The 27,200-nt window shown below is 42.6% G+C and overlaps 1 protein-coding gene across 1 annotated transcript in view; it reads right to left on the bottom strand.

Annotated features, from left to right (window-relative positions):
- Window positions 1-5,905: 5,905 nt before the first annotated feature.
- The window catches only part of NAE1 (NEDD8 activating enzyme E1 subunit 1), a 41,848-nt gene continuing 20,553 nt past the window's right edge, over window positions 5,906-27,200 (bottom strand). Inside the window, exons 9-20 of the mRNA XM_049786398.1 lie at window positions 25,494-25,556; window positions 25,062-25,125; window positions 23,895-23,986; window positions 19,743-19,802; window positions 19,527-19,660; window positions 17,076-17,151; window positions 16,748-16,791; window positions 14,780-14,862; window positions 13,209-13,301; window positions 9,227-9,341; window positions 8,843-8,892; window positions 5,906-6,131 (exon numbers count right to left, since the gene is read on the bottom strand). Coding sequence (XP_049642355.1) covers window positions 6,022-6,131; window positions 8,843-8,892; window positions 9,227-9,341; window positions 13,209-13,301; window positions 14,780-14,862; window positions 16,748-16,791; window positions 17,076-17,151; window positions 19,527-19,660; window positions 19,743-19,802; window positions 23,895-23,986; window positions 25,062-25,125; window positions 25,494-25,556 — 984 coding nt within the window. The 3' untranslated portion in view covers window positions 5,906-6,021. The remainder of the gene's footprint in view (window positions 6,132-8,842; window positions 8,893-9,226; window positions 9,342-13,208; window positions 13,302-14,779; window positions 14,863-16,747; window positions 16,792-17,075; window positions 17,152-19,526; window positions 19,661-19,742; window positions 19,803-23,894; window positions 23,987-25,061; window positions 25,126-25,493; window positions 25,557-27,200) is intronic.

A 27,200-nucleotide genomic window follows, 5' to 3' on the forward strand; every position in this document is an offset into this window, starting at 1 on the left:
TTTATTTTATGTATTTATTTGGGGGTTTTTTTGTGGGGGAGGGCACACCCGGTAGTGCTTAGAGGTTACTCCTGGCTCTCTGCTTAGAAATCACTCCTGGCAGACAAGGGGGATGCTGGGATTTGAACCACCATCCTTCCTGTGTCGACCACTTGCAAGGCAAACATCCTATTGCTGTGCTATCTATCTGACCCCTGATATTATTATTTTTTCTTTTGTTTTGTTTTTGGGCCACACCCAGTGACGCTCAGGAATTACTCCTGGCTATGTGCTCTGACATGGCTCCTGGCTTGGGGGACCATATGGGATGCCAGGGGATCAAATAGCAGTCCATCCTAGGTTAGTACATGCAAGGTAAATACCCTACAGCTTGCACCACGGTTCCTCCCCCCACATTCTTTTTTTTTTTTTTTTTGGTTTTTGGTTTTTGGGTCACACCCGGCCGCACTCAGGGGTTACTACTGGCTCTATGCTCAGAAGTCGCTCCTGGCAGGCTTAGGGGACCATATGGGATACCAGGATTCAAACCAATGACCTTCTGCATGAAAGGTAAACACCTTACCTCCATGCTATCTGTCCGCCCCCCCCACATTCTTTTTTAATTTTTTTTAAAGATATGGTGAAGAAGGGATACGAAGAAGCATTCAGGGAAACTGGGGGCCATATCCAACAATACTCAGCCAATTAGGCCAGAAGGTTCAATGCTAGAGCCAGGCCAAGTGGTAGACTTGTTCAGGTCCCGTGGTACAGGGAGCACACATTTTTAGCAATCACATGAAAAATTGACTGAATCTAATTTTTTTCTTCTAGCTCTGCCTCTTTTCTTTCTTTTAAAATTTTCTCTAAATATTTCAGATTGGGAAGGGACTGGAGAAATAGTACAATAGGTAGGGTGTTTGCCTTGCATGCAATCAACCTTGGTTCTATCCCCAGAACCCCACATGGTCCTCCAAGCACTACCAGAAGTTCCTGGTGGTGGCACTGGCAATTATGGGCCAAATAAATAAATACAAATAAATTTAGATTGGGTGGTGTCTGCGTATAATCTCCATCAATCAGAGATGGGCAGGAACACGCAAGCACGTACACGCGCGCGCACACACATACACACACTTTATCTAAGAAGCAAAAGTGCTTAGTTTTCAAGCCTAAAGCCAATAAGCCAAGAATTCAATCCCTTTACCATCTGGTTGAATATAATACTACTGTTTGGTATTATACACAAGCTACAAGGTGTGTCATCTACAATGGTCAACCGACCAGCATGTGCAGCCTTCACTAAAATTGTTCAAGTACCTCATGCCAGGGAACTAGTTCAAAGGAGCTGAGTACATACATGCTTTGCAGACTGGAGACCATATCGATCCTGGCACCATATGATCTCTTGAACACTGTTCAAAGCAACACCACACCAACAGATATAGCTCAAAAAACAAAGGAAAAAAATATTGCAATTTTCTGGAGAGGTAACAAGTGGTAGATTATTTGCGGAGCATGTGCAAAGCTCTAGCTTTGGATGGCCCCTGAGTACTGAGAGGTGTGGCCTTTTAAAAAAATGGTCTAAGATTTATATTGCTTTGCATTTCTGACTAGTTATATACACCCCACATCGCAAACCCGTATTAATCCCAAATAAATGTATCTGAAGATAACAGGACAAAAACTGTATGAGCACTGCAACTGATTATGTTTGACGTGCAGTCATCAAAACACAAAGTGGGGAAGGAATAAAGAGAAGAAAAGCCTTTAATCTTAGCTTCTATATTACTTTTCAGCATAGTATCCCACTACTAACCTTAATTTCTTTTTTTTTTTTTTTTTTTTTTTTGGTTTTTGAGCCACACCCAGTGAAACTTCTGGGTTACTCCTGGCTATGCGCTCAGAAATTGCTCCTATCTTGGGAGACCATATGGGACACCAGGGGATCGGACATCGGTCCGTCCTAGGATACCGCGGTCAAGGCAGATGCCTTACTGCTTACGCCACTACTCAGCTCCTAAAAATCATCTATTAAATATGAACACATATGGTCCCGTGAGCTCATGAACTTGATCAGAGCCAGGAGAAAGTCATAGGCACTGTTGGGTGTGGCCGAAAGACTAGAAACTCAACAAAAACATCCCTTTTGGGCTGGAGAGACAGCATGGAGGTAAAGAGTTTGCCTTGCATGCAGAAGGAAGGTGGTTCTTTCATGGTTCGAATCCCGGCATCCTACCTGGTCCCCCCAATTCTGAGTGTAGAGCCAGGAGTAATCCCTAAGCGCTGCCAGGTATAACCAAAAAAAAAAAAAAAAAGCCCCCAAAAACAAAACAAACAAAAAAACACCCCTTTCAAAATTATATCTTTGGTTTTTTAGAGAGGGAGTTGACAAGTGGTGATCCAAGGGAGTCTAACTCGACTTAGACTTGACAGCCCCCATGTTCAGCCGTCCTGCTACAGCAGTGGCCTTCTGCCTGGCTTCTTGCTTCCCGTAATGGTCGCCCCTGGGGCCTAACCCTGACAAAGCTGGAGGGCAACGGCCCAACTGCAGGGCCCAGACCCAGAGGCCAGAGGAACTTCACTCCAACTTTTCTGGCCTCAGGCGAACCCACCCACTTCCTTGGGTTCTGGAAGGTGCCAGAGCTCCATTTCCAATGGCCGCCGGGCCCTGAGGCGGTGGGGTGTGTCAGCAACATCCCACCTGCACACTGGCCACCATGGCGTGGGCTGTTCTCCCCGGGCCACTTTCTCCCACGCTTCCAAACCAGCAATGGGATCCTGGGCCCCGACTATGGCCCCCATCTATCTCCTCAGTGTGCACACCTGGGCCTACTGGCTCTTCCAGCTCTCCTAGAAGACGCAGGGCCGTTCCAGAGAGCAGGAGGGGTGCTGCGGGCCCAGTGGAAGCCTTTCACCCCCAGGTAGCAGCGTGGTTCCCTCTTCTGCCGGCCAAGCCTTTTTACACGCCCTCGGGCAAGGCCTGCCTCCAGTTTGCCGCCATGACTTCAGCTCACTTCCGGGGCGGGACTTCCGGCTGACCCTGGGCGTTCATGAGCGGGTTTCCTGGGTAGGCCGTGGTCCTGCATGATGGGCATGTGCACAAGGCCATCTGGGCAGGTAGGTTCTCAGTCTGCTCGCTGCATTGCCTCCTAGCTCTTGGGGCATCTCCTGATAATAGGCCTCTCCAGCTCACCCAGCAACCCTGTTAGAAGCCCCCCCTTAGAAGCCACACCTGTATTTCTCCAAGGGAATTAAGAGTTCAGGCACAGCGGTAAGACATTTGTCTTGCAAACACAGGACCAACCCCAGTTCGAATCCTGGCATCCCATATGGTCCCCCAAGCCTGCCAGGATCGACCTCTGAGTGCAGAGCCAGGAGTAACCCCTGAACGCTGCTGGGTGTGACCCCCCCAAAAGAGTTCAGACTAAGCTCCCTTGCCCTCCATCCAGATTAAGATGTTGAGGGCCCGGAGAGATAGCACTGCGGCGTTTGCCTTGCAAGCAGCCGATCCAGGACCAAAGGTGGTTGGTTCGAATCCCGGTGTCCCATATGGTCCCCCGTGCCTGCCAGGAGCTATTTCTGAGCAGACAGCCAGGAGTAACTCCTGAGCAATGCCGGGTGTGGCTAAAAAAAAAAAAAACAAAAACAAAAAAAAACAAAAAAAAAACGTTGAAAACGAGTTTACCATATTTTACGATGTATAAAACGACTTTGAAAAAAAAAAGTCAACCGAAAATCGGGGGTCATCTTTTACTATCCCAAAAAACGTTGCGATAGGCCACAAAACGAATTTTCCAACTCTATTCTGCACCAATCACTGCAAGGCTGCTCGGACCGCCTCTCTAACTCAGCCAATCCAAGCAGGCTTCTGATGCATGCAAATTAGACAATGTTCTGGACCCGAATCTACACTGTCAAAAGCCTACTCAGATTGGCCAGTCAGAGAGGAAGTCTATTACAGTATGACCTTTGAACCTTTGTTGTGATTGGCTCACTGTGGTACATGCAGTTGCAGCACATGAACGTTCTGTCTTATACAGCGTATATAGGCCTAAACCCATGCTTTAACTGCAAAATTAGGGGGTCGTCTTATACGCCCAGTCGTTTTATATGTCAGAAAATACAGTACTCTTAACTTTTTTTTTTTTTTTTTTTTGGTTTTTGGGCCACACCCAGCAGTGCTCCGGGGTTACTCCTGGCTGTCTGCTCAGAAATAGCTCCTGGCAGGCACGTGGGACCATATGGGACACCAGGATTCGAACTAACCACCTTTGGTCCTGGATCGGCTGCTTGCAAGGCAAATTCGCTGTGCTATCTCTCCGAGCCCCTTATCTTAACTCTTAATGAACTTACTCAAAAGGCAGAGCTTGGTGCTGGAAATGTCATGAGTCTACAAAAATTGGTCCTGGACTGACTTGGATCTAAGAGTCCAAGAAAAAGCAAATCCCTCTGAAACATTTTCTTGTCATCCCTAACATAGGTTTCTCCTTCCCTCCATTATTGTCTCAGGGTCCTTCACCCACTCTCCCAACCATCATGGTAGGCTTCCTACTGAAGACAAAATTTGTGGTTTCTATTTGTCTTTGGGCTTTTATTACCTTATACTTTTCTTCATACTTTACTTTGGAGAAGCCATTCTGTCTGTCTCCTGAATTGACTTTACTCAGCAAGTAACTCTATAGCTCTATAGCAAAAAATTCACATAGCAGCAACTTTCATTTTTGTCTTACAGCAATCTCATGATTTCATATTTTTTTGGGGGGGTCACACCTGGCAGCACTCAGGGGTTACTCCTGGCTCTGCTCCTGGCAGGCTCAGGGGACCATATGGGATGCCGGGATTCGAACCACAGTCCTTCGGCATGTAAAGCAAACGCCTAACTCCATGCTATCTCTCCGGCCTCTCATGATTTCATTTTTTCTTACAGCCAAGAATAGTATTTTATTGTAAGTACCAGTTTCTTGATCTAGATACTTTCTTGATGTTGGACACTTGGGTTGCTTTGGCTATTGTGAATAGTACTGCTTGCTCAACATGATTATTCCTTAAAATGAAATAAAGATGGAAGGACCCCAAAATATTCAGGAAACAGCAAAATGTAAGTTAATATGACACATGCAATATGGTTTTATTTTCTGAGAAAAGGGCTGCAATGAACTCTTTTATTCAGGAACCCTAGCTTCAGTCCCTAGCATAGCACCACATGGTCTCAGAGCATTTGCTGCTCTCCAGGCCCTAGTTCTACATTATCAGTAGTCCTGGGGCATTCCAGAGTGGTAACAAAACAAATAACCTCAAATCTGAAATATTGGGGCCAGAGAGAGAACACAGTGGTAGGGCATTTGACTTGCACCTAGCTTCAGTCCCTAGCATAGCACCACATGGTCCCAGAGCATTTGCTGCTCCCCAGGCCCTAGTTCTACATTATCAGTAGTCCTGGGGCATCCCAGAGTGGTAACAAAACAACCTCAAATCTGAAATATTGGGGCCAGAGAGAGAACACAGTGGTAGGGCATTTGACTTGCACACTGCCAACCCAGGATAAACTTCGGTTCTATTCCCGGCATCCCATATGGTCCCCCAAGCCTGCCAGAGACAAATTTCTGAGTGCAGATACAGTAGTAATGCCTGAGTGCTGCTAGGTGTGACCCCAAAACAAAAACAAAAAACAAAAAAATCAAATCTGAAATATTTGACCTTCAACATCCTATTTGCTTTAATAGTCCTAAAATGACTTGTTATAATCTGTATATACTTTAAAATCATTAAGACTGTATGGAAATTTTTTTTGTTATTTTTAATGAACACAAAAGATTTCTATAACTTTAAAATAGTAAACCAGTTACAAAAAATACAACCTCTTCTGAGAAAAGGATAGCTTTCTTTTCCCTTCTTTAAAGAACAAGACTACATCATTACAAATGAGAAAATGTTTATTAAGTAAACAATTTAATAGTTGTTCCTTCACAGAATTTTACAGACTAAAACACAACCTAAACATTTACAGTATTAACCATTAACACATTAGATGGTGTGCATATTCTACAACTGAAAAGTTGCTGAAGTTTGTGACATGCCACTATAAATATAAGTGTTGTTAAAAATGACGAATTGCTTGGTGATTATTTTGATAACCTCTTGAGCAGCAGCTCCTACAAAGAAAAGGAGAAAACTCTTTTTTAAAACGCTTTCTTAAAAACTAACATTTATTGACATTTGAAGATTCTGAATATTAATCACATCTGGATCTGGTTTTCTTGTTTGTTTTGTTTTTGGGTCACACCTGGCAGTGCTCAGGGATTACTCTTGGCTCTACGCTCAGAAATCACTTCTGGCAGGCTCTGGGGACCATATGGGATGCCAGGATTCGAACCACTGTCCTTTTGTATGCAAGGCAAACGCCCTACCTCCATGCCATCTCCCTGGCCCCACATCTGGATCTGCTTTAAAAATAATAATCTGGGTCGGAGAGATAGCATGGAGTAAGGCGTTTACCTTGCATGCAGAAGGTCGGTGGTTCGAATCCCGGCATCCCATATGGTACCCCGAGCCTGCCAGAAGTGATTTCTGAGCATAGAGCCAGGAATGACCCCTGAACGCTGCCGGGTGTGACCCAAAAATAAAAAAAAGATTAATAATAATAATAATAATAATAATCTAGGGCCGAAGAGATAGCATGGAGGCAGGGCATTTGCCTTGCATGCAGAAGGACAGTGATTCAAATCCCTGCATCCCATAAGGTCCCCTGAGCCTGACAGGAGCGATTTCTGAGCGTAGAGCCAGGAGTAACCCCAGAGCACCACCGGGTGTGATCCAAAAACAAAACAAGCAAGCAAGTAGTTCAATAAATAACACGCAGATTTCCTATAGAAAATAAGGCAAATGGAGGAGGTTTCAAGGAACAGTAACTCAAGAGTATACCTAAGAGAAAACTTAAATAATAAAATCGAGGCCAGAAAGATTGAGTTGAATCAGAACATTGTCCCATTCCCTCTTTTTTTCTTTTTGTTTTTTGGGTCACACCCAGCAGCACTCAGGAGTTACACCTGGCTCTACACTCAGAAATTGCTCCTGGCAGGCTCTGGGGACCCTTTGGGATGCTGGGATTCAAACCACCATCCTTCTGCATGCAAGGCAAATGTCCTACCTCATGCTATCTCTCCAGCCCCTCCCTCTTATTTATTTATTGTTTTTTTTGGGCCACACCTGTTTGATGCTCAGGGGTTACTCCTGGCTAAGCGCTCAGAAATTGCCCCTGGCTTGGGGGGACCATATGGGACGCAGAGGGATCGAACCATGGTCCGTCTTAGGCTAGCGCTTGCAAGGCAGACGCCTTACCTCTAGCGCCACCTCTCCGGCTCCGCTTCCCTCTTATTTTAAAATAAATAAATTCTTATTTTTTATATTTGGGGGGGGGGCACACCTTTTGACGCTTAGGGGTTACTCCTGGCTATGTGCTCAGAAATCGCTCCTGGCTTGGGGGACCATATGGGGCGCCAGGGGATCGAACCATGGTCCATCTTAGGCTAGTGCTTGCAAGGCTTGCAAGGCCTTACCTCTAGTGTCACGGTGCCAGCCCCTATTCATTTTTATTTTTGTGAATTTTTTTTTTGGGGGGGGGCACATCCAGCAATGGTCAGGGCATACCCCATCCAGAACAGAGTTTTTGTTTTGCCTTTTTTTTTTTTTTTGTAGTTTTTGGGTCACACCCGGCAGTGCTCAGGAAAAACTCCTGGCTCCATGCTCAGAAATTGCTCCTAGCAGGCACGGGGAACCATATGGGAAGCCAGATTCGAACTGATGACCTTCTGCATGAAAGGCAAATGCCTTACTTCCATGCTATCTCTCCAGCCCCCAGAACAGAGTTAGTTTTTTTTTTTTTTGGGGGGGGGGGGACACACCCGGCGTTGCTCAGGGGTTACTCCTGGCTGTCTGCTCAGAAATAGCTCCTGGCAGCACGGAGGAACTATATGGGACACCGGGATTCAACCAACCACCTTTGATCCTGGATGGGCTGCTTGCAAGGCAAACGCCGCTGTGCTATCTCTCCGGGCCCTGGAACAGAGTTTTTAACACTATGTGAAACATCCTGGACTGGGGCCGGAGACATAGCATGGAGTTAAGGCATTTGCCTTGCATACAGAAGGTTGGTGGTTCAAATCCCAGCATCCCATATAGTCCCCCGAGCCTGCCAGGAGCAATTTCTGAGCATAGAGCCAGGAGTAACCCCTGAGCATTGCTGGGTGTTAACAAAAAACAAAAAACAAAAAACCAAAAAAAAAAAAAAACACCAAAAAAAAAAAAAAAAAAAAAAAAAAAAAAGGAAAAAGAAACATCCTGGACTAATTTTCTAAGGATATTATCATTGAGTCATGTATTTTGACAAGGAAAAAAAGTTGGGAAGAGATATATAAGGCTATGGCTTTGCTATGTAAAGAGTAATGCCTTGGGGCCAGAGCGGTGGAAGCTAAGTGATAAGGCGTCGTCTGCTTTACAAGAGCTAGCCTAGGAAGGACCTCAGTTCGATTATCCTGGCGTCCCATATGGTCTCCCAAGCTATATAAGCGCATATCCAGGAGTAACCCTGAACATCACTGGGTGTGGCCCAAAAACAAACAAACAAAAAAAGAGTAATGCCTCTTCAGAAAGTTAAGATGCCAACAGTAGGAAAAATGAAAAGTAGAGAAACCGGCTTATTGGGGCCAATAAAATTATTTGAACTTTTTATAACATCCTGCTTCACTAAACGCCCTATTTAAAACTAAGAAAACAAAAATTCCAAATAAAATAGTAACTATATAAAACTACAGTTATATCTTACTATATAGGAACCAATGACAGTCTCCTCCGCCATGCAACTTACCTCCTAAGAATGCAGCAATGGTGTGCGGCTCAGCAGCTCCATACCGGCAACTACAGAAAAGGACAGAGACATGACTTTGGATTAATTTAGGCCAGGAAAGATGTTATTTCAGGCCACACCCAATAGTACTATTCCCTGCAGTTCCCAGCATTGCTCAGGAACCATGCAGCACCAAGGATTGAACCCAGGACACTTATATGCAAAATATATGCTCAGCCTGTTGAGATAACTCTCTAATCCATGTTCTTTTCAAAATTTGAATTTTTTATGGTATTGAGGATCAACCCCACGACTTCACATACGCAAAGTAGCACTTTATTGCTGAGCCACATCCCCAGCTCCTTCCTATAATGTGATCTCTTACATGCTCTAAAAAATACTCACAATTCGTGGACATAATCATCTTTCACCATTACAGATAATCCATATTCCTGAAGGAAGCCAGTGAGACAAGCTTTCAACTTCCCTATGTCTTCTTCAACTTGATAGTTAGAAACCCCTAAAATATATATAATATATAATTTTTATTGAAACAAATGTAATTCATTATTGTTACCTTCTTTATTATTGAACAGAACATTATGTACTCTAGTCAAACAGTGAGATATAAAACTGAAAAACAAATTAATGATCAAATAATATGAGCAACTGACTGTCTTAGGTAGGACAGGGATATTTTTGGAATGGGGATGGGTCAAGGCCACCCCATCAGAAAATTCAGCCACCTCTGCCCACACCCACCATCTTCTTGGCAGAAAAACAGTCCAGCTCTTCTACCAAGCTCCAAAAGAAAATAGTGACTCTTCCCAGGTAATCTGATTCCTCTAGGTCCTTCTCAGAACAGGTAGGGCCAGATTCTCCTTTCTGCCTGAAGCCACAGAAGCCACCACTACACTCAACAACCTCTAACAGAAACAGCCCAGCTACACAACTTAACCATATCAGATTGCCAAGCCACCAAATTTGTCTCAACTATATAGATCTTGCACCAGGCCTTGTAACAACTCAAAATTTCACAGTAGTGTCAGTCCAATAGTATTATAGAAAATCTGATAAGAAAATTACTTAGTAAGGACCCGAGAAATAGCACAACGGTAGGGTGTTTTCTTGCATGTGGCTGACCCAGGATGGACCCAGGTTTGATTTCCGGCATCCCATATGGTCCCCCATGCCTGCCAGGAGCAATTTCTGAGCACAGAGCCAGGAGCAACCCCTGAGCGCTGCAGGGTGTGGCCCAGAAACCAAAAACCAAAAAAAAAAGAAGAAAGGAAAAGAAAGCAATTTTCCAAGCTCAGTGAGCCTAAACAGTACAAAGGCTCAGTTAGCAGCAACCACAAATCCTTAGGCACTGACTTTACACGACAGAGAAATTTAAGAATCATTATTTTTGGGTTTTGGGCCATACCCGGCAGCGCTCAGGGGTCACTCCTGGCAAGTTCAGGGGCCCCTATGGATGCCAGGAATGAAACCTGGGTTAGCCGTGTGCAAGGTAAACACCCTACCACTGTGCTATCACTCCAGTCCAGTGAATCTGTTTTTGATCACTGCTGTACACCCAGTATTCACAAGAATATCTAGCATAATTAGTGCTCAAACATCACTAATTGTATAAAATAATTAATAAGAAAATGTCCTTTTTGGGGCTGGAGAGATAGCACAACGACGTTTGCCTTGCAAGCAGCCGATCCAGGACCTAAGGTGGTTGGTTCGAATCCCGGTGTCCCATATGGTCCCCGGTGCCTGCCAGGAGCTATTTCTGAGCAGATAGCCAAGAGTAACCCCTGAGCACTGTCAGGTGTGGCCCCAAAACCAAAAAAAAAAAAAAAAAAAAAAGTCTTTTTTAAAGTGTTCATAAAAATGAGTTTATTATTCATTTTGAGACTCAATAACACTGAAGACAAACTTGCATAACAGTATTTAATAGGTGTGGGTCTATACACATATTGATTTAATTATCACAATAATCCTATGAAGTGGGGCCGGTGAGGTGGCGCTAGAGGTAAGGTATCTTCCTTGCAAGCGCTAGCCAAGAAAAGATCGTGACTGCGATTTGACCCCCCCCCCTCGGCGACCCATATGATCCCCCCAAGCCAGGGGCAATTTCTGAGCGCTTAGCCAGGAGTAACCCCTGAGCATCAAACGGGTGTGGCCCAAAAAAACAAACAAACAAAAAATCCTATGAAGTATTTTTATCCCCAGTTACTCACCTGATTTAGATCCTAAATACCAAAAATAAGATGAGTCTATGCAGTTATTAATAATTAAACATCAAAGCTGGCACAGCAATTTGTGCTAATTAAACTGCATTAAAGTATGGGCCACTGGTGGTATGTACCAGCATCGTGTAAAACTAGTGGTGGGAAAATATAACTACCATAATATCAAGAATTATAGTAAATATATATGTTAATACCTGGCTTAAAACTATTATTACTTTTCTTTATTAACAGTAATAACCATCCTTTATTGAGTACTTTTCAAAGTGCTAGGCAGTTTTTTATCATCTACCACAGATGCCTTTCCATAATTTTATAAGAACTGAGACTTGGAGGGAAACTGATTCATTCCAAGTCACATAGATAGAAAGTAACAGAGCTTAGTTTTGATTGAATCAAACTACCAAGCATGCTCCTAGGGTAGCAAATAGCCCAAAAAAGTCTCTGGTGAAGAAGGCTTTATACCCTAGTGTACTCACTCTCCTCTCACTTTTAATCTGAATTGGCACACAAAATAGTGATACTAAGAGAACTTTACTTTTATTTTTGGTTTTAGGGCCACACTCAGCTGCATTCAAGGCTAAGTCTTGACCTACTTATTCCTGGCTCTGCACTCTGGGATCACTTCTTGCAGTCTTGGGAGACGCACCAAGGAGTGCAAGGGCTAAAACATGGATCTGTTGAATGCATCTTGCCCCTTGTACTCTGTCTGCTCCCAGGGTAACTTATTTTAAACCTTAAATTCTAGTGTCATTTGTTAAGTCAGATAACCCCAAATACATACTAAACAAATAATACAAATAAAGCAATATATATTTGGGTCTAAATCCTTTCTTGTGGTGGAGTGAGGAACACATGAAGGTGTTCAGGGTTTACTCCTAGCTCTACACTCAGGGATCATTCCTGGCAAGTCAGGGGACAATAGGGGGCGCTAAAATAACTCCAAGACATGATACTGTACTTATCACTCTGGCCCTCTTTCAGTCAGTTCTTTATAATTACAACTCTGGGGGTTAGGGAGATCCTCAAAGCAATGGAGTTCATGCAAAGCTCCAAGGTGAATCCCACATTTGTTCCAGGTCATGATGAATGTAATCATGGTGGCCCCTAGCACCACTAGAACCAAGCAGCACAGCACTGCTGGATATTAGCACTGGACTATCAGGCACTTAGTCGGCCAAGGATCACTGACTGTGGCATCCCAAACCCCACCCAGCTAAGAACTATCAAGACGAAGCAACAAAGGTTTTTAATATGCCTAAAATGTGTTGATATGCAGTAATCCTGCATAATTAAAAAGGACCTTGTCAAAATATTTTGAACAACTGTAAAACTTTGACATTATGCCAACTTCTAATTAGTATATTTGCAAATAAGAAAAATATATACTGAGCAAAGAAATTACTAGTTCTTCTGAGTTCTGAATTGAGAGGTAACTGGCATACTTTTTTTTTTGGTTTTTGGGTCACACCTGGCAGCGCTCAGGGGTTACTCTTGGCTCTACACTCACAAATCGCCCCTGGCAGGAACGGGGGACCATATGGGATGCCGGGATTTGAACCACCGTCCTTCTTCATGGAAGGCAAACGCCTTACCTCCATGCTATCTCGCCGGCCCCGGTAACTGGCATGCTTTTTATGATTTCTACTTCATTGCATTAAACTCAAGGGTGTGTTAAAGGTTATAAAAATTGAGAGATAAAGTTTTCTTTCATATGCAGCCAATCAACATACCATCTAATAGAATCAATGACTATTATCAAATAGTTACATCTAGAGACAACTATCAGTTTCTCACTGAGAGAAGAACTAGGTATAAACTGTTTACAACTAAAAATGCAAGAAGCATAACTGAACACAGGGAAGGAAGATTTTTTTGTTTTGGTTTGGTTTGGTTTTTGGACCACACTCAGTGGTGCTCAGGGGTTACTCCTGGCTATGCACTCAGAAGTTGCTTTTGGCTTGGGGGCCCGTATGGGACAACGGGAGATCAAATTGCGGTCCGTCCTAGGCTAGCGCTGGCAAAGCAGACACCTTACCTCTAGCACCACCATGTCGGCCCCGGGAAGGAGGATTTTAAGATTCAATTCCAATGCTTATTCAATATATTACTCTACTTGATAATTTCATTGCATAATAAGATACTCTTACCTGGATATCTACCATGTTGTTTATGAAATCTATCAACAGCCCGTAACATTAAGTATAATACTATCTCATTATCTGGATTGTCCATGCTGGAAACTGAAAGGAAAACACTTTTTAGTATAATTTAAGTAATCCATGATATAAAAACTTAATGGAGGAATGAATTTAATATGTACTCATGTTTCGCATTATAATAAAATTTTACCACAAATTTGTTTTATTTTGTTTTTGGATCATACCAGCAATGCTCAGGTTACTCCTGGCTCTGCACTCAGGACTGCTGCTAAGGGAACCATATAGGATGCCAGGGATAGAACCTAGGTTGGCCAATGTAAAGGAAGCACCTTACCAGTGATACTATCTTTCCAATCCCCAACACTTAAATATTTTGTGATAATAGAAAGTGATAAATAATAGTATAATAAAGAAATATTAAGCTGCAACTTACTTAGTGATCTCATTAGTCATACCATCTCTACTAAAATACTAAATATGCTGGTTTAGCTCTTCTACCGATCACACAAATGACTTAGGGACTTACTTATAATTTGTTAAGTTTATATTTTGAAATTATAACAACCTGAATAAGTTCATAAGATAAAATTTGGAGTATACATATAACAATCCAAAACATATATATGTGTTTTTTTTGTTTTGGGGTCACACCAGGTTATACTCAGGGATTATTCCTGCTCTGTGCTTAGCAATCACTCCTGGCAGGCTCAGGTAACCATATGAGATGCTGGGGAATCAAAGCTGATTTGAAAGACAAGTGCCCAACCCGCTATACATTGCTCTAGTCCCAAAAGACTGATTTTATATATATTTATATATGTGTGTATGTGTGTGTCTCTCACTATATATGTGTGTGTATAGACACATGCATACACTTTTAAATATATTATTGGGTTTTCTTCCTCCCCTCCCCCTCCCTCTCTCTCTCCCCCACACCATACGTCCATTTTTTTTTTTGGTTTGGTTGTATTTCTGGTCACAACTGGCAGTGCTCAGGGTTACTCCTGGCTTTGCACTCAGGAATCAATCTTGGGAATGTTTGGGAGGACCATATGGGATGCCAGGACCGAACCCAGGTCAGCCGCATGCAAGGCAAATCCTTACCAACTCTCTGGCTCAATAACTAATGTTTATAAAAATTGGGGCTGGAGGGGCCGGGCGGTGGCGCTAAAGGTAAGGTGCCTGCCTTGCCTGCGCTAGCCTTGGACGGACCGCGGTTCGATCCCCGGTGTCCCATATGGTCCCCCAAACCAGGAGCAACTTCTGAGCACATAGCCAGGAGTAACCCCTGAGCGTTACCGGGTGTGGCCCAAAAACCAAAAACCAAAAAAAAAAAAAAAAAAAATTGGGGCTGGAGAGATAGCACAGCGGTAAGGCATTTGCCTTAGACGCAGAAGGACAGTGGTTCGAATCCCAGCATCCCATATGGTCCCCTGAGCGTGGCAGGAGCGATTTCTGAGCATAGAGCCAGGAGTAACCCCTGAGCACTGCTGGGTGTGACCCAAAAAACAAAACAAAACAAAATTAATAACCTTGTACCTAAAAAGAATTATACTTACTAATTTCATCCTTGTTAACTGTAGTCAAGCCATATTCTTCGGCTAAGGACCGACATCTTACCAGTCGAAGAAATGCAGAATTACTGCCTAAACAAAAGAAGGCATTATGGAATTAAATGGTTTAGAAATAAACATTATGAATCATAGGCATCTCTTTTTTTTATGGGGGGGAAGGATTACTCCTGGCACTGCGCTCAGAAATTGCTCCTGGCAGGTTTAGGGGACCATATGGGATGCCAGGATTCGAACCACCATTGGTCCTTGAATAAGCTATGTGTAAGGCAAATGCCCTACCACTGTGCTATATCTCTCCGGCCCTATAGGTGTCTCTTAAGGAAATTCTGTATATGCACACAGATATAAGTATGCACATATAAAATGCCTTCTATTTGGCTCTAGGTTAGCAGGGAAAGCATATTTTAAATTTATATCTTTCATACTACACCAGTTTGGCTTTGAGTAAGTAGGTGATGGTACCTCTGAGTCTTAGATCCTCATTGTAATGGCACAATGAATAGTACTTTTCATCATTATTATAGTTAAGTAGTAGCTAAGGGAAGAGTATAGTTAAGTAGTAGCTAAGGGAAGAGTGTGGTATATATTATAATTTTAGTATATAAAACCTAAAAGAAAATTTTATTTGGGCAATGAATGTGGCTCAAATGGCAGAGCAAATGTCATGCATATGTAAGGTTTAAACCCTGGCATATCACATATGCTCCCCAGCACCACAATCCCCCCCAAAGTAACAAATATGACTTTTGCCTCAATGATTACAAAACAACTACTACTATAAAACAAACAATTTCAAACAGACCTCCTATAGCAGATGGACCAAAACCCAGTTTTTAATCTTGTGCCATGTAAGCCAAAGACACATATATTAATGTAGAATCAAGATTCAATTCCTGCAAAAATACTAAAAACTAAAAATTAAATATTATACATAAAATAAGAATCAAGAATCAATTTAAGAGTAGTGGAACAGGGGCCGGAGAGATAGCATGGAGATAGGTGTTTGCCTTTCATGCAGAGGGTTATTGGTTCGAATCCCGGCATCCCATATGGTCCTCCGAGCATGCCAGGAGTGATTTCTGAGTGTGGAGCCAGGAGTGACCCCTGAGCGCTGCCAGGTGTGGCCCACCCCCAAAAAAAATAGTGGAACGAAACATTAAAATGAAGCCTTGGGGCTGAAGCGGTGGCGCTAGAGGTAAGACATCTGCCTTGTGCACGCTAGCCTAGGATGGACCGTGGTTCAATCCCCCAGTGTCCCATATGGTCCCCCAAGCCAGGAGCAATTTCTGAGTGCATAGCCAGACACTCCCGAGTGTCACCAGGTATGGCCCAAAAAAACAAAAACAAAAACAAAGAAAAAAATGAAGCCAATAGGTGTTTGCCTTGCACGTGCGGCTGCTGCAGGTTTAATCCCCGAATCCTTTATGTTCCCCCAAGCCTGCCAGGAGTGATTTGAGTCCTAAGCAACTTGCCACTGAGTGTGGCTCCAAAACAAAAACAAAACAAAACAAACAAAAAACCCTAAATTTAAACAAGCACTGTACTAGAGACATGACAGGAAGAAACTGGTTATTTTAAGGACAGGGAAGAGGGAAAGTAAAATTCTTGCACAAACTTGGTGCAGTAGTTATGTGACTTTAATTTTTATACTGTGTTCAGATAAAACTTGCCCAGTGAACAAACTGAAAATTATTCTTTACTAATGAGAGCTAATAACTTTTATTACTAATAAATTTTATTTCAAGAAAAAACCAACAACTGTTCTTATATATGTATTCTTATATACACACACATAAACACATATATCTGTACCACTAAGACCATGAACAAAATTTAAACTCACTCGTTTAAAACTTCTGAGGCTTTATGTCAAAGGTAAACTAATAAAATTCCTGGGAACCCTTCCTGTGGTACATTTTATCAAACAAAATAAAGAAATTAGTTCAAAGGGACTTACAGAGTAATTTTAATTCTTTCTCTGAAATGGATTCTGGCGCCTGTAAAGAAAAAAATGCAGGTTTTGCTCCAGTTTAAAAGAGAAGATGAACAATGGGTGCAGCACAAAGCCAGCCACTACCAGATGGGAAGGCTTTCTTTCTTCCAGTGCCAGGAGATCCCCACAAGAGGACCTTGTTTCCTGATCCTGCCTTTCTCCTGAGGCACACTGGAGAGGTGCCTCTAAGGACACACACACCCTCTTATCTCTGAACCTGTTCTGGCTGTGATTTTGGGATCAGGGCCTGTATGGAACAATACATCCATCAAAAACCCAGCAACTTACCTGGCCTATAGACTGCAGCAGTTTTGCAGCATGATGTCCCACAGCATCAGCGTCTTTCTTTGCTTTCTCACGGTAACTGGAAAACAACATTTCCTTTCTATGAAATACTAGTCTGATGTGAAAATGTGATGGAATGTAACCAGTAGCACCTAGTTTTTGTTTGTTTTATTTGGGGGCCACCTGGCTTTGTTCTGGGACCTCAGTGCTTGGGATCACGCCTGGCAATATTCAGGGAACATGCAAACATTAGCAACGGGAACTTCTCAGAGTTATCAATAAGTTCTAATACCTGAGTGCTTTCTCTATTTAACAGCATCCAACCTAAACATCGTGAGGGAATCCATGTTTCTCAACAGAGACCCTCACAAAAGGTTACTGAAGAATATGTTTTATCTCCTTGACGTCAAGTCCCAGGAAAGTTTAAAAGAGTATATTCTTTTAAATTCTTTATATATGCTGTTTCCATGCACAAATTCACATAAAACTTCCTCTAGTCTATCTACATTTTTACCCACTAAAGATAATGGAGGTAAAGATACCTCCAATGTGGGGCTGAAGCAATAGCACAGTGGTAGGGCAGTAGCTGCCTTGCATGCGACTAACCCAGGAAGGACCTGGGTTCGACTCCCATATGATCCCCTGAGCCTGCCAGGAGTTATTTCTAAGTACAGAACTTGTAGTAACCTGAATGCAGCCAACTGTGCCCCCCAAAATAACAAAAACAAAAAAACCCAACCACAACAGTTGCTTTTTATGGCAGTGACAGGAGTGACAGCACAGCAGTAGGGTGTTTGCCTTACACACTGCTCACTGGGAGGGACCTGGGTTTGATCTCCGGCATCACAAATGATCCCCCAAGCCTGGCAGGAGTGATTTTTGAGTGCAGAGCCAGGAGTAACTCTTGTGTGCTGCTGGGTGTGGCCCAAAAACAAAAACAAAAAAAGATACCTCTAATGTGAGGTCATCCTTTCTATTCCAAATACTTTTCCCAAGTTTTAAGAAAGTTGAACCGGGGCCGGGAAGGTGGCGCTAGAGGTTAGGTGTCTGCCTTGCAAGCGCTAGCGTAGGACGGACCCCGGTTAGATCCCCCCCACCCCACCCCCCCGCATCCCATATGGTCCCCCCAAGCCAGAGGCAATTTCTGAGCGCATAGCCAGGAGTAACCCCTGAGTGTCAAATGGATGTGGCCCAAAAACCAAAAAAAAAAAAAAGAAAGTTGAGCTTTTAGGCTAAGACCAAAACAAAGAATTTTCTTTTCTGGACAGTGACTAACTGAATGGTTTAATCTGTTTAAGAAACAAGAGTCTTTTCTGTGTGGTATTATTTAGGACAAGGAAGCCAAGATCCAAACTAAACAACAGTCTGTGTGGTTCCAAGTAGTGAAACCTGGTGAGAAGAGTCTATCATAAAATGACAAATAATAATAATTTAATAATAAAAATAGATAAAAATAAAAACTTCAGCTGGAAAGATAGTACAGCACAGCACTTAAGGTGCTTGCCTTACATGTACTTCCAAGTCCCAGCTTGCAATTCCCTGAGCACTGACAGGTGATCCCTGAGCACAGAAGCAGGAACAATCCCTGAGCACCACCAGATGTAGCCACTTCCACCCACCCCACACAAAAAAATAAAAAACACCCTAAAAATTAGACTTCAAAGTTTTTTTTTGGTTTTTGGGCCACACCCGGCGGTGCTCAGTAGTTACTCCTGGCTGTCTGCTCAGAAATAGCTCCTGGCAGGCACGGGGGACCATATGGGACACCGGGATTCAAACCAACCACCTTTGATCCTGGATCAGCTGCTTGCAAGGCAAACGCCGCTGTGCTATCTCTCCGGGCCCCAAAGATTTTTTTGTTTTGTTTTGTTTTGGGGTCACACCCAGCAGTGCTTAGGGGTTACTCCTGGCTCTGTGGTCAGAAATCACTCCTGGCAGGCCCAGGGGACCATATGGAATGCCGAGATTCGGACTACCGTCCTTCTGCATGCAAGGCAAATGCCTTACCTCCACGCTATCTCTACGGCCCCTAGACTTCAAAATTTTTTGTTTTTTTTTTTTGTTTTTTTTTTTTTTTTGCTTTTGGGTCACACCCGGCAGCGCTCAGGAGTTACTCCTGCTCTGTGCTCAGAAATTGCTCCTGCAGGCTTGGTGGACCATATTGGATGCCAGGAATCAAAACCCATGTCTGTCCCATGTCGGCCACATGAAAGGCAAATGCTCTGTTGCTGTGCTATTGCTCTGGCCCCTCTTTTTCTTTGGTCACCCAGCAGTGTTTAGGACTTCTTTCTGACTCTTAGCAGGGCTAAAGTATATGGGGTGCTGGAGATTAAACTTGGATTGGCTGTGCAAGATAAGTGCCCTATATACTGACTATCACTCTGACTCTGACAAAATGTTTATCTCTAATATCAATATGAATTTTTGCTATGTATTTTGAAAGCAGTGACTTACACATTTTGTAGTTTTATATATTTGACAGAATCTGCAATCATATCAGGAATTGTGCCTCGAACAGGTAAATTTCCTTGACCTTCTTTGGCCACAAATTCCTTTAAGGCACGAGCTAAAATCCAAAATGATGGAGTCTAAAATTAAAAACAACAATATTAAATGGCAAGGATTCAAAGAGGTTTAAAAAGTGTAGTTTTTGCTGTTTGCTGCTATTACCTGCTTTGTGATATTTATGCAGCGATCATCATTAAATATATCTTCAATACTGCTTGGGATCTAACAAAATAAAAGAAAATGTTTTCTTCAACAAGAATTTGACCGTCTTTTTGCAAATTTGTTTGTTTGTTTGGTTTGGTTTTGGGGCCACACCCGGCAGCACTCAGGGGTTACTCCTGGCTCTGTACTCAGAAATCACTCCTGGCAAGCTTGGGGGGGGGGGCTTCTAGAATGCCAGGGATCAAGCCTGGGTCGGTTGTGTACAAGGCAAACACACTACCAACTGTGCTATCGTTCTGGCAAAAGTTGCCCATCATTATTCCTATTCCTTCTAATAAGTTCTTTAACTTCTCAAATTACAATAAAATTTACATAGCTGGTTTGCATAAACTTTAGGACATTTGATGGGAAAAGAGAAAATGAAAGTCCCTTCCTGCCCACTGTCATTAACACGGATGATCAACCCATTTTCTACATCATAAATTGGTGAAGAAACCAAAGTAAATCTTTTAATATTATTTTGTGTGAAGATAAAGCAAAAACTAAAGACATTCTACCAACTGCATTTGTAGACCTTCAAGCTTTTCTATCTAATCAAAAGCTTGATACCCAAATACCCTAGTGCTTGTTGAAAGAGACAACCAATGGCAAAAGTTACATGTAAGTTTCTTCTCAGGACCAGAGTGATGGTACAGAGGGTAGGGCATTTGCCTTGCATACAGCTAACCAGTTTTTAATCCCTCGGCACCCCACATGATTCCCCAAACCCTCTAGGAGTGATCCTTGAGCACAGAGCCAGGAGTAAGCCCTGGGTACCAACAGGTAAGGCCCCAAAAATTTAAAAAAAATTTTAATTAAAAAAAAATTGGGGGGGGGGGGTTGGGTCATACCTGGCAGCGCTCAGAGGTTACTCCTGGCTCCTTGCTCAGGAATTGCCCCTGGCAGGCACGGGGGACCACATGGGACGCCGGGATTTGAGCCACCATCCTTCCGCATGCAAAGCAAACGCCCTACTTCCATGCTATCTCTTCGGCCCCTAAGAAAATATTTTTCTATTCTAAGGGGAAAGGGGGTTTGGAGCACATATGGTGATGCTCAGGGGCTATTCCTGGCTTTGTGTTCCAGAGAGAATTCATGTAAGGTATCAAGGATTAAAACAGGTTAGCCACATGCCAGGATCAAAAGAAATTAGCTACATGCCAGGCAAGCACCTTAACCCTGGACTATCACTCTGGGCTAAAATTAAAAAAAATTTTTTTGTTTGTTTGTTTGTTTGTTTTGGGTCACACCGGCAGTGCTTAGGGGTTGGGGTTGCTCCTGGCTCTATGCTCAGAAATCCTAGCAGGCTCAGGGGACCATATAGGATGCTGGGATTTGAACCACCATCCTTCTGCATCCAAGGCAAGCACACTACCTTCATGCTATCTCTCTGGCAGGGTTGGGGGGTGGGGGTGAGGTGGTTGTTTCACACCTGATACTCAGGGGACCATGTGTGGTGCTGGAGATCAAGCTGGGGTTAGCCAAGTATAAGATAAGCTCTTTACCTCCTATACTATCTCTCTGGCCCATCTAATAATGTATTTTTAATGCAAGCAAGGTAATTATACATTAATAGAAACATTAGAAATTATAGGCTTTGGGCCAGAGAGATAGCAAGGAGGTATGGCGTTTGCCTTTCATGCAGAAGGTCATTGGTTCGAATCCCGGCACCCCATGTGGTCCCCCGAGTCTGCCAGGAGCGATTTCTGAGCGTGGAGCCAGGAGTAACCCCTGAGTGCTGCTGGGTGGGACACAAGAACCAAAAAAAAAAAAAAAAGAAAAGAAAAGAAAAGAAAAGAAAAGAAATTATAGACCTTGATTCTATTATTTTATGGGCTAAGAAATTTTTTTTTTTTTTTTTTTTTTTTTTTGGTTTTTGGGTCACACCTGGCAGCGCTCAGGGTCTACTCTTGGCTCTTTGCTCAGAAATCACCCCCAGCAAACTCGGGGGACCATATGCAATGCCGGGATTTGAACCACCGTCCTTCTGAATGCAAGGCAAACACCTTACCTCCATGTGATCTCTCCGGCCCCTATGGGCTAAAATATTTCTTACTAGTTAGTCTACTTTTGCTCCTAGTCCAGTCTCCAGTTTATTCTCTTCATAGGTGCTAGTTTGAGGAAGAGCACTCTAGCATACTCAAGGGACCATATACAGTACAAGGGTTAAACACTGGCTTACAAAGCATGCGTCCCACTCCTGTCTCTCCAGCCCCAGAATAATATTTTTTTTTTGGTGGTGGCCACACTTGGCAATGTTTGGGGCTTACTCCGGCTCAGGGATCTTACTCTGTGTTCAGGGATCGTGCCTGGCAGGTTTAGAATGCTAATCCTGTTAGGGAGAGAACCTCAGTTGGCTGCATACAAGGCAAGCTCCTTACCTGCTGTACTATCTTTCCAACCATCAAAATGACTTTTTTTAGAAATATAATCTGGGGGCCCGGAGAGATAGCACAGCAGCGTTTGCCTTGCAAGCAGCCGATCCAGACCAAAGGTGGTTGGTTCAAATCCCAGTGTCCCATATGATCCCCAGTGCCTGCCAGGAGCTATTTCTGAGTAGACAGCCAGGAGTAACCCCTGAGCACTGCCGGGTGTGACCCAAAAAAAATAAAAAGAAATATAATCTGGTTAGTTTACTCCCAGGGTCAAATGCTTCAGTATCCTGCAAGCCCTTTCTGACCTGGAGCTTTCTGCTTTTCCAAACTCAAGTCCCTCCCCAACTACTTTTCTCTGGTTCACTTCACTCCAATCATACCAACTTTCCTACTGATCCTTGAAAAAAATGTCATCATCTCAATCAAGACATAGAAAATTTTGTGGTCAGGATGCAGCTCAGTGGAAGAGCACAATGCTTTGCATGTGTAAGGCTCTGGGTTGGACCCCTGACATGCAAAATTAAACAAAAAGAAAATTTTCATCACCCTGACCACTGCTGGGTGTGACCCAAAAGGAAACAAAGAACAGATTCCAGTGCCAAGGATACAACTCAAAGGGCTGGGCTGCACGCTTTGCATGTGAAGCACCAAGTCTGAGCCATGGCACTACATGATGCCTTGAGCACCACCAAAAACATAATCCTGGTGACTCCCAAGCATTGCAGGGTGGCCACACCACCACCAAGCCCAACCATCAAACCTTCAGGGGGCCGGCGAGGTGGCGCTAGAGGTAAGGTGTCTGCCTTGCAAGTGCTAGCCAAGGAAAGGACCACGGTTCGATCCCCCGGCGTCCCATATGGTCCCCCCAAGCCAGGGGCAATTTCTGAGCGCGTAGCCAGGAGTAACCCCTGAGCATCTAACGGGTGTGGCCCGAAAAACAAAAAACAAACAAAAAAACAAAACAAACAAACAAACAAACAAAAAAAACCTTCAGGCCTGGATACTCAGACAGCATCACTAGCTGCCTGAGTTCCTTGAGCACTGCTTCTGAGATCCTTCCCACCAAAATTCCCCATTTTATTCAAATAATTAGTGCCAGAAGCAAATACAACTTTTATTAGATTTACCTAATTTTTTTTTGGTCTTGTAGCCATATCCAGAGGTGCACAGGGATTTTCCCTGACAGTCTTAGGGGACCATATGTGGTATCAGAAATAGAATTCAGATCAGTTGCATGCAAAGCAAAAGCGTCCCTCCCTCACTGGTGGTACTGTATCTCTGGGACCAAGATGCAAATTTTCTTAATTTAATTTTTTTCCAAGATTCAAATTTTTAAAGCAACACTATTTTGGATCAGCAATATATAAATTTCACTATAAAATTCCTATCTCTTAATTTTTACTATGCAGAAATCACATACTTTGAATAACTATTTTATGTAAATCACTCTATTATTAGTACTATATAAAGTTATCAATATCCATTTTAATAACTGCTGGGTAGAGCCCAGGAAAACCTCAGCACTGTCAAAGCAAGCCCCAATACTACAGGTCTGGTTGGCTGAAAACTGCCCAAAATAATAAATGCATAAAAAGAAATGATACAAGATTCAATCTATATTCAAGAAATTAATTTCTGACAGTTTAGGGAATATTTTCTTGATTCTAAAACCAGCTATCTCACACAAGACTTCAGAAAAACGCTTTCTGTTTGACTCCCTTTACAACTCCTTAAATACCTGAGTTGTATTCAATGCTGTGTTAACGTTTTTAATTGCTTCTTCAAAATTCTCTTCATCTTCTGGAGTCCCATTTTCATTCTTTAGAATTCCTAGAAAAATAAAAATCAGGCTGTGAACAACAGGCTTTTTCTTCTCTCCACCTCCAATATTTCTTTTTCTTTTGGTTTTTGGGCCACACCCAGGTGGTACATACATGGGTCACTCCCTAGAGAAGTTTGCTGCCCCCAATATTATGAAAACAAGTCAATTCTGAAGATAAACATAATAATTACTCTTGTTTTTTCCATTGCTGTGGAGGGCACACCCCACATAACACTTCAGTTGGTGACAAAGCTCAAACCCAAGTCTCACAAGCCTGGTCCTCATTAGTCTTTGTATTTTTTTTCATTTTTTTTGAGGGGGGGAAAGGGAGTCACACCCAGCAATGTTCAGGGATTACTCTTACTCCTGGCAGTGCTCAGGGGACCATATAGAATGCCAGGGACTAAACCCAGGTTGGGCACATGCAGGGCAAGCACTTTACCCGCTATATTATCACTCCAGGGAGTCATTCTTAAAATTACAGAGTAGGTCCTTATCTTTCTTGTAAAAAAAAATTAAAGCTCATGAAGGTATTATATGACAAAGGTTTTGTTTATTTGTTTTTGGGCCACACCCATTTGATGCTCAGGGGTTACTTCTGGCTAAGCACTCAGAAATTGCCCCTGGCTTGGGGGGACCATATGGAATGCCGGGATCGAACTATGGTCCTTCCTTGGCTAGCGCTTGCAAGGCAGACACCTTACCTCTAGCGCCACCTCGCCGGCCCCATGACAAAGGTTTTGTTAAAAACCTAATGAATGGGGGGAGGGGAAAAAAAGGGTAGGTGAGGGAAAAGGAAAAAAAAGAAATCCAATGAACATGAGCTTTATTGATTTATTAATTTGTTTTATTTTTTTGGATCACACCAAGCAGTGCTCAAGGGTTACTATTCCTGGATCTGGGCTCAGAAATCGTTCCTGACAGGGTCGGGATACCATATGGGATGCCAGGAATAGAACCTGGGTCCATCCTATGTTCGCCATGTGCAAGGCAACTGTGCTATCGGTCTGGCCCCAACATGAGCTTTAAACAATTTGCTTTTCAAGCTTTACACAAACAACACATAACCATGCTTTATATTACCTTGTCTAATCATCTCTCTGAATTCTTCTTTTTCTTTATATGTTTTTGGTGTTCGTCCATTTGTCTAAATTGGTCAAAATTTTGTTATCAACTTATAAAATTTAAAAACACAGAAATTCAGAATCTGAAGTTCCCATATTTCTCCATCTCCAAAAGATTTCAAATATAGACTTGACTGAAATCAAAGGCTGACTTAATAGGAATGTAGGCGATTTCACTGCACTCAATCCCCTCTGCCAATTTCTGAATGACCTTTAATTCAAATTTCATTTTTATTAATTTCAAAACAGAAACTCCTGAAAGTAAGCTAGAAAGGGTGTACACTTGTTCCATAACCACTTAAAAAAAAAACATCATCCTCCTATTTACCTCCCAACCAATACTTAGTAACAAACTGAGGAGATAAAATATGGAAGTTTTTAAAGGACATACCTCACTATACCACTGTGCTAAATATTTAGCTATGATCACAATCCAGGGAGTATGGCTATGGTCCTAAAATTAGAGAGAGAAAAAAAGAAAACAATAGTATTAGTTAACTTTTATTCATCGATAAACGATCTCATTTTCAATAAGTTGAACAATACGTATAATAATCATTTGCCAGTCTACATGGAATAATTAATGGAGGAAAATGAATAAATTGGGTTAGTAAAAATTGTGAAAATTTAGAGGCAACTGTCCAATTTGTTTGTTTGTTTGTTTGTTTTTGGGTCACACCCGACAGAGCTCAAGGGTTACTCTTAGCTATGCTCAGAAATCACTCCCGGCAGGCTCAGGGGACCACATGGGATGCTGGGATTCGAACCACCGTCTTTTGCATGCAAGGCAAATGCCCAACCTCCATGTCATCTCTCCAGCCCTTAATTTTAATAAAGAGTTTACTATGAATTTTTCCATTTTATCATCAGAAGAATGGTTTTAGAAACTGTTGCCCAAAAATAAAAGTTTAAGTTTCTTTTCTTTGTTTTGTTTTTTGTTTTTGGGTCACACCTGGCAGCGATGCTCAAGGGGTTACTCTTGGCTCTGCACTCAGAAATTGCCCCTAGCAGCAGTAGGGTGTTTGCCTCACACAAAGTGGATCCAGGACAGAAAGTAGTTTGAATACCAGCAAACCATATAGTCCCCCATGCCTGCCAGGAGTGATTTCTGAGCACAGAGCCAGAAGTAACCCCTGAGTGCCACCGGGTGTAACCAAAAAAACAAAAACAAAAACAAAAAGTTCAGTTGCCTTCGTACATCTCAAACATCTAAGATTTTATTTAAAAATAAATTTAAGAGAAAATAATTTTTAAAAACACCCAATCCAAACTCAAATTATGCTTAAAGAATCTTGGGTTGAACAGAGATAGCTCAATTGGCTGAACACATGCTTTATGAGTGGTAGGCCCAAATTCAATCCTCAGTGCCATATATGGCTTCCAGAACCTCACCAAGAGCAAATCCTAAGCACAAAGCTGGGAACTCCTAAATCCTGACCAGTCACCCCAAAACAAAAAGACAAAAGTATCTCGATTTTGCTTAGGAAAAGTTCAAGAGCTGGGATATGTTAATGTTCTATTTCTTGACCTGGGTATTGATTAAATGAATATGTTCAGTTTATAATCTTTGTTTTAACTTTAAAGATTGTTTTAAATTTTTATTTTTTTATTTTTTTTGGTTTTTTGGGCCACACCCGGTAACGCTCAGGGGTTACTCCTGGCTATGTGCTCAGAAGTTGCTCCTGGCTTGGGGGACCATATGGGACACCGGGGGATCGAACCGCGGTCCGTCCAAGGCTAGCGCAGGCAAGGCAGGCACCTTACCTTTAGCGCCACCGCCTGGCCCCTATTTTTGGTTTTGAGGTCACTCCTGGCTCTGTACTCAGGAATTACTCCTGCTGGGCTAGAGGCACCAAATGGCATGTGGGGGGAATTGACCTGAATTGTACATGCAAAGTAAATGCCCTACCCACTCACTGTACTATCATTCCAGCTCCTGATCTTTCTTCTATATCTTTTATCTTTTGGGGAAGAGGGAATATATTTATTTAACAAAAATTATGTAACATAATCTTTTTTTAATGTAATATAATCTTATACAAATGCTTATTGTCACCAAATCCCACCCCTTTTCTTTTTGCCACACCTGGCTTTGTTC

The sequence above is a fragment of the Suncus etruscus genome, chromosome 14 (assembly GCF_024139225.1).
Source record: "Suncus etruscus isolate mSunEtr1 chromosome 14, mSunEtr1.pri.cur, whole genome shotgun sequence".
Classification (NCBI taxonomy): domain Eukaryota; kingdom Metazoa; phylum Chordata; class Mammalia; order Eulipotyphla; family Soricidae; genus Suncus; species Suncus etruscus.